Source organism: Pteropus vampyrus, unplaced genomic scaffold, assembly GCF_000151845.1.
Source record: "Pteropus vampyrus isolate Shadow unplaced genomic scaffold, Pvam_2.0 Scaffold14, whole genome shotgun sequence".
Taxonomy (NCBI): Eukaryota; Metazoa; Chordata; class Mammalia; order Chiroptera; family Pteropodidae; genus Pteropus; species Pteropus vampyrus.
The window spans coordinates 12,217,767-12,232,527 of NW_011888795.1; the positions used below are offsets into that span (position 1 = coordinate 12,217,767).

The 14,761-nt window shown below is 32.4% G+C and overlaps 1 protein-coding gene across 6 annotated transcripts in view; it reads right to left on the reverse strand.

The window, feature by feature from the left end:
• FXR1 (FMR1 autosomal homolog 1) overlaps positions 1–14,761 on the reverse strand; it is a 56,362-nt gene that overhangs the window by 13,193 nt on the left and 28,408 nt on the right. For 3 of the 6 annotated variants that reach the window (XM_011382910.2, XM_011382922.2, XM_011382927.2), the window contains exons 5-13: positions 14,516–14,664; positions 14,204–14,297; positions 13,515–13,631; positions 12,158–12,328; positions 10,643–10,721; positions 6,987–7,096; positions 1,733–1,819; positions 1,080–1,137; positions 930–992 (exon numbers count right to left, since the gene is read on the reverse strand). In XM_011382910.2, the coding sequence (XP_011381212.1) occupies positions 930–992; positions 1,080–1,137; positions 1,733–1,819; positions 6,987–7,096; positions 10,643–10,721; positions 12,158–12,328; positions 13,515–13,631; positions 14,204–14,297; positions 14,516–14,664 (928 nt within the window). Of the gene's footprint in view, positions 1–929; positions 1,138–1,732; positions 1,820–6,986; positions 7,097–10,642; positions 10,722–12,157; positions 12,329–13,514; positions 13,632–14,203; positions 14,298–14,515; positions 14,665–14,761 lie in introns of all 6 variants that reach the window. The other 3 variants (XM_023526285.1, XM_011382902.2, XM_011382914.2) reach the window with 1 other exon arrangement.

Sequence of the window (14,761 nt, forward strand, 5' to 3'; positions counted from 1 at the left end):
TGGCATCACTAAATGGTCCTTCAAACATGAAATCTGGATGTGGAATCTGATGAACACTGTAAGCTTTTGTGTGTTCTATTTCCCCTAAATGCTTTTTGTTTTAGAAAAGTCTCATGAAATATTTGCCTAAAGCAGTTAGGATAAGCATGGGGAGTGAAGGGGAAGAAAAGAGGAAGGGAAGAGAACAAAGGAGGAAAAAAACCAGTCACTGCTAAGATCCAAGTCCAAATGTAGAAAAACGGAACAACTCCAAAGCTGAAGAAGAATAAGTAAGAATTTAGAATTAGAGAATTATTGACCATCACCATCCACTGGCTCCTATGGGTTAGGTTCCATCCTCACAGTGAAATAAGTACATGTGAGAAAAATGTTCATTTATAAAATGTTAATTTGGTTGACTTTTAAAGCCCTCATTTTAGTGAAATGCTATTATTTCACAAAATTCCAGATGTGATATTAATATTTAAAACTGCTGGATGAGCCAATAAAATATATTTTTAAAGCTAGTATAGATTTGCTATATGCAATCTTAGCACAGTGCTTAACATAATTTTTCATTTTTTTTTCCTAGAAGGTAAGCGAAAGATGATTTCTAGCAGCATCACCATTACTAGGGTTTTTATTGAAAAATGTACACAACTGTACAAGAGAAATATTTGAAGTTTCACATATATTTATTCTAAATATTTAGAATAACCAATCATGAACTACCAACAAAAACATGCTTCATTTCATTACATAGCTGCTTAAACACATTATATACCTTTCACTGTCATTAATATAAAGTATGCCGTCACTACTGTATTAAGATATACACCTCAGAACAATCTACTGCCCTTGAAGTTAAGATTAAGTGAGAAACTAAATAATAAGCATCAAAATGTACTGGAGCACCTAAACTAGTTCTACAAAAAAAATGTTTTTTTTACCATAACCGGAGGTGTAATTAGGGCCCCGACGACCTCTGCCTCTTCCACTATAAGACCTAGAACCTTGTACAGAAGAGACGGTACTTTCATCAGTGGCATATCCTTTCTCTTTTTCAGGCCCTCTGGTGGAAGAAGGTCTGAAACCCATACCAATCTGTCGTAGCTGTTCATCAATCTGCAGGCGTTCCATTCTTAGCTGTTCTACTTCCTGTAATCAAAACAAAACGGGTAAATCTTATTTGTAACTTTTTATCTCCCTTGCTCTTTATCAACTCAAATAGTCTACATCAGAAACAATAGTTAAGAATTATAAAAAGATATCAACGAGATAATATGATCTAGACAAAACCAGTTACCAAGAAAGCCTATCTTCATTTCTAGTTCTGTGCTCTATTTGCATCTGTACAGAACATGTAGGTACATAGTGATAACAAATTACAGAAACACCAGAGTGACCATTTTTCTTAAACAGTTCTGTGCTCTATTTGCATCTGTACAGAACATGTAGGTACATAAGTGATAACAAATTACAGAAACACCAGAGTGACCATTTTTCTTAAACAGTAGGAAAAGAAATGTAAAAGTTTAGAGAGGAGAGAAAGAGAAACAATGTACATGAGGCCAATCATTTCATTATGGCAAAGAACCTTTTACTTTTAAATTCTCGTGTACAAAAAAAGGGCATATCTGAACCTGGATTAAAAATATGTTAAGATTTGAAATTTATTACAAACATAAAGTTCATTTAACTTTAAGTTTCATGTTTAGAGCAACAATAATGTAAATATAAACAGTATACAAACCTTTAGATAAGCAATATGATACTCTAAAAGAACTTGCACATTTCCGATGCTTTCTTTAGTGCCAACAAACACAAATGGAACCATCCCCTGTAAGAAAACACAACGTCCTCAAGCATTTAATATTTTAATGTACTTCTAGCCTAAATCTGACATACCAATATATAACTTGAAAAACTTTTCTGAAACACACAGCAATTTACATCTACTGAACTTCAAGATTTAAAAATAAACTGTTTTTAAAAAATTTTGAAATACTGAGATTTTCATTGTCTTATCTGCACAACTCAGTGTTTAAGTATGCTAAAAGTTTAAGAAATTTTTTAAATATCAGTTCACATCAGGTTTTCTAATTTCTAAGTCAATCTAATTTTCTAATATAAATCAACTTTTAAAGGCATTTTCCTTCCAACTGTCATGAATTTATAGACTAGACATATTGTATTATCTTAGTAGTGATTGCTTTAAAAACATAATAAAACACGTAGCCAGGTTATCCTTATAATATGTGCTCAGATAACAAACCCTTTGATGTCTATGTGTTGGAGGGAGTGACATTAATGGAAGTATCACCCACAGAGTAGAAATACTTACACAAAAGAAAATAAAAGAATGACTGGTAAGGGCACATACTTAGTCACAGATACTAAAGCATATCAAAGGATTAACCCAGACCCTGTTTACTATACTAAACTTCAAGAGGAAGGTTTAACCTGGTTCCTGTTTGTCCTGAGAATACTCTCCAGCAGCACTTGTGTTTGCAGCGTTTACCCCGAGGTAACTCGCGGATTACAGTCCTAAACGTACCCCCTAAAGTTTGCCACGATATATCTCGCTTTTATTATTATTTTCTCATCGCTCTAGTATATCGATAGCCTTTGGAAACAAATGACATCATTGTATTTATAGCATTCTGTTTATAGTAGTGGTATTTCCATTTACAAAATATAATAATTCTCAATAGCTGAAAATGTCAAATCCCAGGAAATGTAGCATTCCTACACGTGATGTGAACACTGTTCTCAAACAGCTGTTTGCTGAAGATTCACTTGATGAATCCGACTTATACATTTGTTACATTCAAATCAGAGACAAATTCTGTTTAGAAATAACTCAAACAACAGTTTTTATATTTTATTTTCACATAGAAAACCAGTCAGATTTACTTCAGCCTCAAAGAGCATGTTTATATAAAATTAATGCTGGCAGTGAGCTGCACTTTTTTTTTCCTAAATGAGAAATGGGTTAAGAAAGTGAGAAAAGAAACAAGATAACTAATTGATGGGCTTTTTCCTTTTAAGAAATACACTTCCAGCTTACTATACTGGCTAAGGAGAATGAGTAAAGCCTAAACAAACTTCATCCAATCAATTTCAGTATCTCTCATTTCTTGACTTTAGAAAATAGTTCCTAACAGTTATGGAACAAAGTACAGCTTAAGAACTTTTGAGTCTGTATAATAAAATACTCTATGACTTATTTTCAAACTAATTTTTTAAAAATTTAATTGGCAAACTTTAAATATGGGAAATTAAAAAGTAGAAAAACACACCAGGGTAGGTGGTAAGGATGCAATACAGAGCATAGCTATTATGGAACTTATAGCAAGCTGTAGTGACTCTAAAGAAGTAATCATGAAGACATGAAAAAAGGGAATCTAACTTAAACTTACGAAGTGAATCTTGATCCTGTCCTCAGGAATTCACATGCAGATAAAAGGATGCAAAGTGAATAAAAGCCAGAGGAGGGGTGGGGAATTTTTTTTTTTATTTTAAGCACATACCATATTCCTGGGACTGCATTATTTATTCTATATCTTAATGTTCATTAAGAAGTAACTTTAAAAAATACACCAATTTTATAGTTAGGAAAACAATCTGCCCAGATTATTTCACATCTAGTTACCTAATTTCAAATAATATCAACCTGGTTAATTGCCAGAATTTATGTTAATGAATAAAAGTCCCTGCTCTAAAGGCAACCACAATCTCAGAAAAGATACTAAACATTCCTATAATATCTCATTGTGTAGCCTCTACTGATATGAAAAACATTAGTAATATTAGACAGAATGTGCATTATGCTACCCTAGATGTGGAAACTTAGGGGAATTCTCAATATATTGTTACTGAAAGTGGCTTTTAAAAACAAATAAGATTTTACCAAGTAGATAAAGGGAAAGTCATTCCAGACAGATGACCTGAAAGGAATAAGAGAAATACAACGCCTTGACCCTGAACTGGAAATGTTATCACCCTTAGTTACCTCCAAAGACAAGGAGAGGTAAAAAGATATTTTAATGGCTACTTGAAAGCCATAGGAAGAAAAAATTTAAAGAGTAATTATTACTGAACATATGAGTTCATTTCTAAGTTATTTCAGTAAAATTTCTGATTTTTTAAAACTTGCTAAAAACTGATTACTTATATTTAATAGATGGCATTGAAACAACCAACTAGCACTCAAAAAACTAAAGCAGAATCCCTCCTTCCTGATACCTTACAACAAAAAAATTCTACTTTGCAAAATTTAGCATTTAAGTGTGCTAAAAATCTGATAACTTTTTACATATTAAGTTTATATCAGGTTTTCTAATCTCATGAGTGAAAAATTTACAAACCAAAAGACTAGAAAATAAAATATAAATGGATTTTTGAATGATCTATAAGTAGTAAAGACCCTACCAGGAAGGACACAAAATGCAGAAGTCATAAGTCATAAAGCATAAGCCTAAAAAATCCAATATAAAAAAAATTTTAAATGTCAGCACAGGAAAAAAAAAATCAAAAGAAACAAAAAGTATCTTGCCACACATATGGAAAGATTAACCTCCTTAAAATGCGAAAAGCTCTTATAACTAAGGAATAATAAAGACAAAAAAAAAAAAAGGCAAAGGACAAACAAGCTATTTACAGAAAAAATAAAAATATCTTTTAAACATATGGAATGGTAATGTACACCTTCTGGAATGAAACTAAAGTATGATAAAACCCAATTATTGACAAATATGTGGGAAATGGACACATTTCCTATATTTGTGAAAGAAATGTGTGGGAAAATCAACCGAGATCTAAAAATTTAAATGCCATATACCTTTTGATCTAACAAATCCACTTTCAGGAATTTACTCTCCAGTCACAGGGATGTTTGCTGAGGCATTGTTTTTAACAGCAAAACAAAGACATGAAAATGTAACCTGACAACAGTGTAAAATCTATTAGGCACGATGGAGAGAGAAGAGAAACATGGACAGGACATAGATATACATTTAGTTTTCACACTAAACCCTTCTGTCCTACTCTCTTACACAAACATTTCTTTTACAATTAAAAACTCAAATTTAATTCTTCAAAAATCTTAACTAATATAAAATATTTATCAAGTGCCTACTCTATATAATTCAGTGTGCTGAGAATGAAGAAAATGAGAAAGCAGATTTGATTTCTTGAGTCCAAAATCTGGCTTAAAAATATAAAGCAGAAAATATATAAGGCTAAAAGAGTATCATTAAATACCCAATTATATAGACAATGATAATTATGGTATACAGGTGGAAAAGGTCATCTCTGCCTAAAGGTGTGTCACCAAAGACTTCAGAGTAAGCAAGTTATAAACTGAGTCTCCAGAGGATTTAGACAACTTTAATTGTAAAATGGTGTACCCAGATAAGCCAGTATCAACCTTCAGATTTGTTTTAACATGCAATGTTTTGAAAATTCAAAACATAATGCAGCATTCCCACATGTGAACTACATTAAAGCTGAGCATGTTTGTTTTATAGAAAGGCACCAGGTGCCCTCCCATCCATCTATATATGTCAATCTGCTTAATCAATCATTTACATAATCTGCTTGATTTCTGTAAGCATTTAAATCTAACCCTGGCCCAGAAATAGCAATGAAAATGACCAAAACTACAAGCATCAAAAAGGGTAAGTTTTTATTTATAAAGGAGGTCCTAGATGAATTAGTTTGCAACAAGATGGTAAATATGCAAAACAACTAGGATAAGTCAAGCTAAGAAAAGTTTAAATATCAAGAAATTCATACAAGTCATTTAATGGCCTTGGCCAGTAAACCTCTTGATCTTCAAACCAATTTCAGGTGGTGGTTGTATGCCAAATGAACTGCCATTATTTTATATATTAAGTATAAAGGGGGAAGTGCCTATAATAACAGTATGACACCACCGACCTTACTCTTTTATCTCTAAGACATCTTAAAGTCATGAAAAATGGGGTAGGGGGCCTTAAGAATAAGTAAGTTACTTGATATTTATAGCAATTTCAAAACACTGCAAGATGAAATCAATCTGAACTACAAGCATTCATTTATATAATACCAAGTCATTTGTTTTCCTCATTCGTTTTAAGTGTATATACCTACATGTTCTAATTAAAATGAATAAAGGAAGTGTCTATCTTTAATAGGCATCTTTATAACATCCTTGATGTGAGACTATTTATCTGGGCTAAATATCTACAGTTTTGTTTGTTTTATGACACTGACTTTATCCAATCAGCTAAAAAATCTCTCCAAATAGTAATCTATTCAGCAGAACTAAAGAAGTTGTAAGTATATTGCTTTCTGGAAGATAGTTTGGGAGAAAATCCTTGCCTTACATTCAGGCATACAAAGTTTAAGTCAACTATAGAGTTAACTACTGGAACCACAAGGGTTAAGAGATCTTTAAAGTGATGTACAAAGAGCAAAGAACAGCACTGTGGACGAAACATCGACATGTAAGAATGAAAAAAAAAATTCATAAAGCTGGTACCAAAATTAATAGCAACATAAAAGCTTAAATATGTCAATTAAAAAATGGTCAGTAGTTACAGATTCTATAAAAAATGTCAAGGAGAACGTTATTTATCAAGAATTCCTTTCTAGAGACTGCTTTGTAGAATATCAAATTCCACTGCTTTACATTCTAAGTACAAAAAAGAACTGTTAAGATCATGAAATTAAAACCTTTTTATCAAAAACTGGCTTTTTACTGAAGTATTGAGAAACCAACTAAGAATCCAAGGCACACAGTTAAAAGATGGACTGTTTTCTAATTGTGTGAAGAAATATAAAAAAAGGCATTTTTTTAAAAAGAAAAATCCACTGCACCAGAGCATAAGTAGCTCACTAGATATAAACTAGATGTAAAATCATTTCATAAAACCATTTCCAAAATATGAAGTAACATTATAAGTCAGCCAAGAAAAGAACATGAAAAAAACAGGCCAATTAAACTAATTTTAAATACTTACATCTTCTCTAGGTAGTTTATTTTCATTGTCTCCTTCGATTCTCACCCGAACCACACCAGATTTGTCCACTATTTCTTGAATAACTTTGCCATTTTTTCCAATTACTTTTCCTTTAATAAGAAAACAAATATTATGGTTAAGTTAAAAACTAATACTGCTATCCTTTCAACACTGTCTAAATAATTTTTCACTTGCTATTAGATTATAAAAACCCAGCAGCTATGCTCCATCTTTCTTTCAATTAACTCACCCCTAAAGACCCCTGAGAAATTTTATCTTTTGTCTGAAACTTCCTTCTCTTCAGTATGCCTAAGGCAATTATTAACTGGGATTGACAATGTGGCTGACATGTACAACATTTTCAAAGTCTAAACATTTTTTTAATATGTTCTACATTATTTTTATATTTTTAAAATATCGAGTCTAACTCATTTCATAAGCTTAGATACATTAATAAAGGCAAAAAAAAATTTTTATTTTGACATAAATCATGTGTTTGTTATAATTATTCAAACAATTAACAAATTCAATCTTGCTTTATTTTCAAGTTTCTATTTGTTCAAAAGACACCTATGACTTGAAGATACTTTTAAAATGACTATGCTCTTCACTGAAAGTTTACATTTAAGAAGTGTAACATTTAAACTAGTTAAGTTTTTAAAGTACTTCACAACAATATAAACACAGCATATATATATGGTATGCTGTCTTCCTAGATATGAAATACTGTAATGACATAAATCCAAATTTTTTATTTTCTCCACAATTAACCTATTAAGTCTATCAAATAGCAGTTACTGAGTATCCAATAATTAGAGGAGAACCCTACAAGGGGAGGAGCATGAAGACTCTTCACCTTAGGAACTTACTAGTTATAAAGATAACATACACTCACATAAAATAACAAAATAATACTGGGTTGTGTTACCTGGTAACAGAATATTCAGGTAACCTTCATTCCCTGTAGGGAATGGATGTATCCCTTATAAAGTTAATAGCAACACTATATTTGTTACTGAGTAAGTCATTTTTAAGTCTGAATCCCCAATTAATTTTTTTACTAAATAAGCAATCTATTTTCACGATAAATTAATTTTGGTTGAAAAAGGTTAAAATGGATTTTTTCCCTACTGCAAGCTTGAGAGAACAGTTTCCATTCAGGAATAAAAAAGAGAACAATAAAGCTGGTCAATACAGCGAAGACGCTATTATGGTATTTTCTATCCCTATTCTCAAAACCTCCTTCCCCATTAATAACCCTAAATTTAAAATTGACAGCAATTGAACAGGTTAAAAAAAAAAAAAAAAAACGTAGGTCAGGGACTTCACATGATGTATGTCTTCTCTGAGCAGCCCTAGCAGCAGCATATAAAAGCAACCTTCATTGTTAAGACAGTGAAGCTCAAGCAGCAACTCCATCCTTGACCCTGCTAAAAATAAGCAAATATCTTTTCGAAAAAACAATTATCATGTTGATATAGCAGAATACCCCCACCCCACAAATCTGTGCCCCTTTCTTCTTGTGAACTATACCAGTGGTGAGTGAACAGCCATCATCACCCTTCTGGGTCTATGGCAAGGACCTACCTGTGAGTTTTATTTAGTCCCACCAGAGACTGTCAATATTTTAACTGATCAATTCCAAAACATAATGACAAACTGAAGCAGACCCATAGTACAAAACTGAGTACTGAGCATAAATGCTGAAGGGACAGAGTAGAGAAGTGATTAATGAAGGCTTCTAGGTGAAAAATTTTGATTCGTTTTCAAATGAATGTTCACATATTTTTTTTCTTTTGATTTGGGAAGGGTGGGAATAGCTAAGTTCTAGAACTAACTCTTGAAACCTGAATGTGTAACGGAATCCTCTCTGGAACTTACCCACCAAGTAGTCCTCATTCCCTTTTATTCCTCAGTCTTTTTCTCTTTCTCTTGGACTAAGAATGCATTATTTTTCAAAAGACAGCTTCGCCCATAAAACATTTTGGAGGGAAATATACTATTATTATATACAACAACTAACTGAAATCTTTATACTACTTCTGATAATTTCACCAATGTATAATGGCTGCTGCTAATGTGTATTTCCTAAAGAGTACACAAATCACCCAATCACCAAAGCGAACCAAGACAGGCAGAGGAAAAATGAAACAATGACAGGCACTCACATCACTGCACAGATGGATGAATAAAGAATCAGGTAACTACAAACATATCCAAATCATTTTTACAAGTGAAAAAAAATCCCAAGTTAAATTATGTTCTGTGAAGCAGCAACTCAATGTTTGTACTTATAGCTGTCAATAATTGAATATAATTTAAACAAAAGGGATCATTTTCAAACTCAGCTTTCTTAACAAAGGCAATTTCATTTGACAATATTTGATAATTTTGTAGCGTAACAGTTACTAAAATTACACTAAATTCTTCAAACTTATATTCAATTTTAACATCTCAACTCTCTCCAACAGTTCAGTCTACAGTGAACAGTGGTTTCCAAGAAGAGATAAAGTGGAGATTACTTAACTGGCAATTATGTCATGCCTACACAAATGCTTGGGCAAATTTGAAAAGCTTTTTATAATAATGAGTACCAAGAAACTGTCCAAATTTTTGCATTGTACACTACTGTACCATAGTATACTATTGTTATTGGCCAAAACAAACATCCATTTTTATAGTACAAGGTTTTAATTTTCTCCAATATTTAATAGAATTTGACAAATAGAACACCTATAGCAAAGAAATCATTTCCTAAAGACAGAATCGGGCTATTTACATGTAAATGGAGCCCAAGGGGTTCTAATAATGTCAATAAGGTTAAAAAAAAAAAAAAACTGATACAATAGGTGATTTATTCCCCTTCTAATAAACTTTGCTATTTATATTGATGCTTATTTCTTAAATTTCTAGAAAAATCGAAGTATTCAACATGTGACAAAAGCTTTCCCATGTCTCAAATAGCATTCAAAAGGACAGACAGCACAAATAGAGGACATAAATAACAAAGCTATTAAACAACTCATCCCAAGCTATAACTATAATGTTCATTTAATTACAGCTTCAAACTCAAAATTTTTATCACAATTTCTAACCTATGAGTACAGAAGTTATCATTAATGGTATCAAAAACTTTAATGTGAAACCTATCATACATAACATCCTTCTCCTCTCCTGCCCATGACATCTTACCTTATTCTACGCCTTTACAAAAACCAATTATTTATTCAGTGTCCACTGTGCAAAAATTTTATTACTCTGTTGTTAGTTCACTCTTTGCACTAAACAAAAGAAAAAAATTACCACACCTTCTCAAAAAGTACTGGCAATTTTGATATGTATATGAATAAAAAGACACTGAGTGAACAGGACTAATAAGAGCCCAGGGCATAAAAACGCTTAAAAACTGTAATGACAAACTGTTACAAAAATTATGGGTCTTAGCGGGTCGCCTTGTACAGAAAAGACATTTTTACTTTTTAACATGACAGTGATGAGACAGTCACATACAAATTTATTAATGAAAAAATAAAATCAAGTATTGCTATCAAAATACTCTACTAAAGTAATATATCATACAAGACTAATTTTCAACTAAGTCATTGTCTGTAATTAAATAACATTTAACTTATATAACATGTAGAACAAGTACCTACCAACAAGATTCCTAGGAACCTGAATAAAATCTTCCACAAATTCCAAGAAACTTCTAGCCTTTTTTACAGCATCAGCGCTCTGGGGGATAGGGGAGGGGGAGAGAACAAACATGAAAAAAACCCTGAAGAAACCCCAAAATCCAAAACAAAAAACATGAGAAATGAGAAAAATCTGAATTATTATGTTCTCGTACAAGATTCTCAGCCCACCAGACTGACATTTCAGGTCAAGTAATTCATGAAGTACTTTAAAAAAAAGAGGGCTAGGAAAAAAAATACTATTAGAACCGAAACATATAAAACATCTCTAAGGTCCCTTTTTAAGCTCCTGAGAAAATTAGCAAGAGAGTTTAACTTACTTATGTTAGCCAAATTTTAACCCAGTCCTAAATATATTTGGTCCATTCTCCATGTTGAATTTCTCCAGGTAAACATTAAAAACAAATTGTTCATATTGTCTCCAGGGGTCACCCCCGGGGCCGTGGACAGGTACCTGTCTTGGCCTGTTAAGAAAGGGGCCGCACAGAAGGAGGTGAGCGGCAGGCCAGAGAGCGAAGCTTACATCTGTATTTGCAGCCGCTTCCCCAGAATTAACATCATCCTCAGATCATCAGGTATTAGATTCTCATAGGAACACTGCTCTAAAGAGAATTCACTGTTCTCAGTAACATTTAACTTCCACTTTTAATGTTTGTTCTTTGATAATCATAAATCAAGTATATTTTGTGCTCATCATATACTATATATAATAAAATTTTTTAAATGTATTTAATCTTCAAATTTTAAGGTAAGCACTATTACATTTCTTATTTTCAAAGTGAGGAAAATGATGCAAGGAGGTTAAATAACTTTATTCAAGCCCACTCAAAGTGATAGATACAGAATTCCAACTCAGGAAATATGCCTTCAAAGCTTTTCAACTTACTTTGTTATACTGTCCACTTCTCAAGGTTTGAGAAATAAAAATTAGGCCTATAATCAGATTTACTTTATGACTCAAGCTTTTCATAAGAGCTATGTATGAGAAGTCAAGAAGTGAAATTAAATTATCACCCCAAAGAATTTCACCCACTTATTCTAATGTGAAGGATGGTCTCAATGAAAGCTTTGAATTATTTTTCAGTTTCTTGTCCACACAAATTTCATAATTAACCAGTGATAAAATATCTAAATTCAAGTTCTACCAAAGCTGTTCTATCCTATGCTATTTACAACTGCCAGTGCCTGACATATAATAAGCATGCAGAGAGTAGTTGAACAAATTGCTTGTAATGCACATAAAACAGAGTTAAACTCAGAAGCGGTTGGTTAAGAAACTTCTGAAAATAGTACATTATTCAGTAAACCTTTCACTGCCCCATATATCATCTTCAATCCACACGCATATGTGTAATGATTACTAGGCTGACTGATTTAAAGTGTTTCACTGAGAAATTCAAATTCCAAATAAACATGATCAAACAATAATGTTATAGCAAAGTTACCTCACTAGGTGGGGGACAGAAAACAGCTTACCTCTCCATAGATTCTAAACGTTCCAGTATCTTCATCCAGCTCAATAGCTGTAACTCCAGGAACCTTCCTAGCTTGCTGTATGTTACTACCATGTGTTCCTATTGCCAGGCCCATCAAATCTTCTCTCACAACAAATTCCTCATGAAAAGCTGCCGCAAGTTGTTTTGTGCACTAGTAAAAGAGATAAATTAAAATTATAAAAATCAAAAACAAAAAGGTTTTTATATACCACCCACGGTTCACAGCTTTACAACAGTCACAAAAAGATAATGTTGTATGATTCCACTTACATGTGGTATCTAAAGTAGTCACATTCATACAAACAAAACAGAATGGTGGCTGCCTAGGGCTGGGGGCGGGGGCCGGGAGGTAAGGGGAAGTTGTTTAATGGGTAGAGTTTCAGGTTTGCAAGATGAAAACTTGAGATTGTTTGATCAACAATGTGAATATACTTAACACTACTTAAATGTACACTTAAAAATGATTAAGATGGTAAATGTTATATTATGTGTATTTTACCACAATTAAAAATAACAACAACAAAAAAAAAACCCTGAAAAAACGAATAAAGAAAACTCATTTGGGGGTCATATAATGGAATGGGGGAAATGGTTCGATGAATCTATTTAGTCATGGTCACAGAAAACAGTAATTCTAAAATAATTTTCTAGAATTACTGATACAGGCAGTTCTCCAATTCAGATGATTCATGTTTCAAAATTCATTTGCATAACTTGTTTGGAACTTTTAAATTAGTAAGAACACTTGCAAAAGTTGTCCTAAAGATAACATCATCTCAATTTCTCTAAGACAGAGTATGTGCATGTATATTTAAGGGAATGTGGGAGGAACAAGTCCCTTAATAAGTGTGGCTGTGACAAATAGAAGAAAACATGAGTATCTTAGGACAAAATAGAAAACCAACCTTAGGCTCTTTTAAATGCTGTGTGTCCTACTCTTCTCTTACATAAGAGTTGTTATAATAACCTAGTTACTAATGAAAGTGCGTTGTGACTGACAGGGGACAAAGGAGTAAAACAAAAAAAAAAAAAAAGGTTAAGGACAGAGCAAAGAAGAATTAGCAATATAGTTCTACTAGATATCCCTAGTGAGTTTCTAAACTCTCTGGCACCTGTCATCTAAGACCTAACAAAAAATTCAAAAGGCATTTAGCAAATGAAAGGTATATTTGAGAAAAGTAATAGAAAAAAAGAAATTCTTCTAAGAACACAATGACACCACAAAACAGGTCCTAAGTTCCCTTACCTAATAGTCAAGTAGTAGTTTAAGCCAGGGAACATGAATATACTTATGAAACTGGGACACAAAATAAAACCTTTAGAGTAAACACACTTACTTCTAAATGCTTAGTGGCCTCTTCATTTCTGGACATAAGCATCAACTTTGTACGAATACTTCGCAAATGCATGTCACTTAAAATATTTACTCTCTTCACAGTTGCCTCACTGGCAGACTATAAACAAACAAGGTAATCACTCAAAAAATTATTTTTCAAGATAACACAAATACAACCTTCACAATAAGCCTTCCTTGATTCTCACCTACCACACTTCTCTCCTCACCTAACATACACTCCCCACCTCCCTTGGCCTTACCCCAAGTAATCTACTTCCCTTTCTGAATTTCCATACTATGTAATTCTGCTATTCACACTATGATGGGAGAGGGAACCCCATACACTGAGAATTTTATATGACGTTAAGATCACTTTGTGAGTTATATATATACATATATATATATATAAAATCACTATGTTGTACACCTGAAACTAATATATTGTATGCCAACTATAACAAAAACATTATTTTAAAAAATCTGGGCAGAAATCAACATAATATTTTTAAAAAGTCAAAAGATTTTTTCCTCCATAAGAAATAAAATATTAACATTTTATACCTACAAAAAATTTTTTCTCCCACACTGTATTAATAAAATCACTATATACAAAGTTAGCTTTTATTTTCTGAAATAGTCAATGGTAAAATCTGTCAATAACCATTAGCTTAAAATACGGAGTTACCTTACCAGTATCATTAGCTGTGTGGTTTCTGGATGGTAAAAAATTCTGCATGCTCCTACTGCTTTCTTAAAATCTTTATGTGCATTTTCATTAGCACACCTAAGGAAGAAATTAATTCATGTATAAAACTAAATAACAGATTAAAGGGCAATTATAATGCAAACTCAGTTATTTCATTTTGACGCCACCCATTAAAATTTTTATTAAAGAGATTTACCAGAAGTTTCTGATTGGGTGTTTGGGGAAAAAAGATTTTTGTAGCACTGAAAAATCCTCTTAGTTCACAAAGCAATTCAATAGTAAACAAAATTACTCACGCCTCTCTCAAATCTTCAGGAACATCCACTGTGCATTTAAAGAAGGTATTTTTTTTGACAGTTTTATTTTGATTGACAGGCCGAAGTCGTTCAAATGTGACTATTTCATTGTAAGTGGCATCACAAGCAGCATATTCAATGACATAAAACTAAAAGACATCAAAATACTTTAAAAATCCCATATGAACAAAAATAATAAGCTTTAAATGAAGTTCTAATTACCTTGCTCAGCTTAAACAGATGACC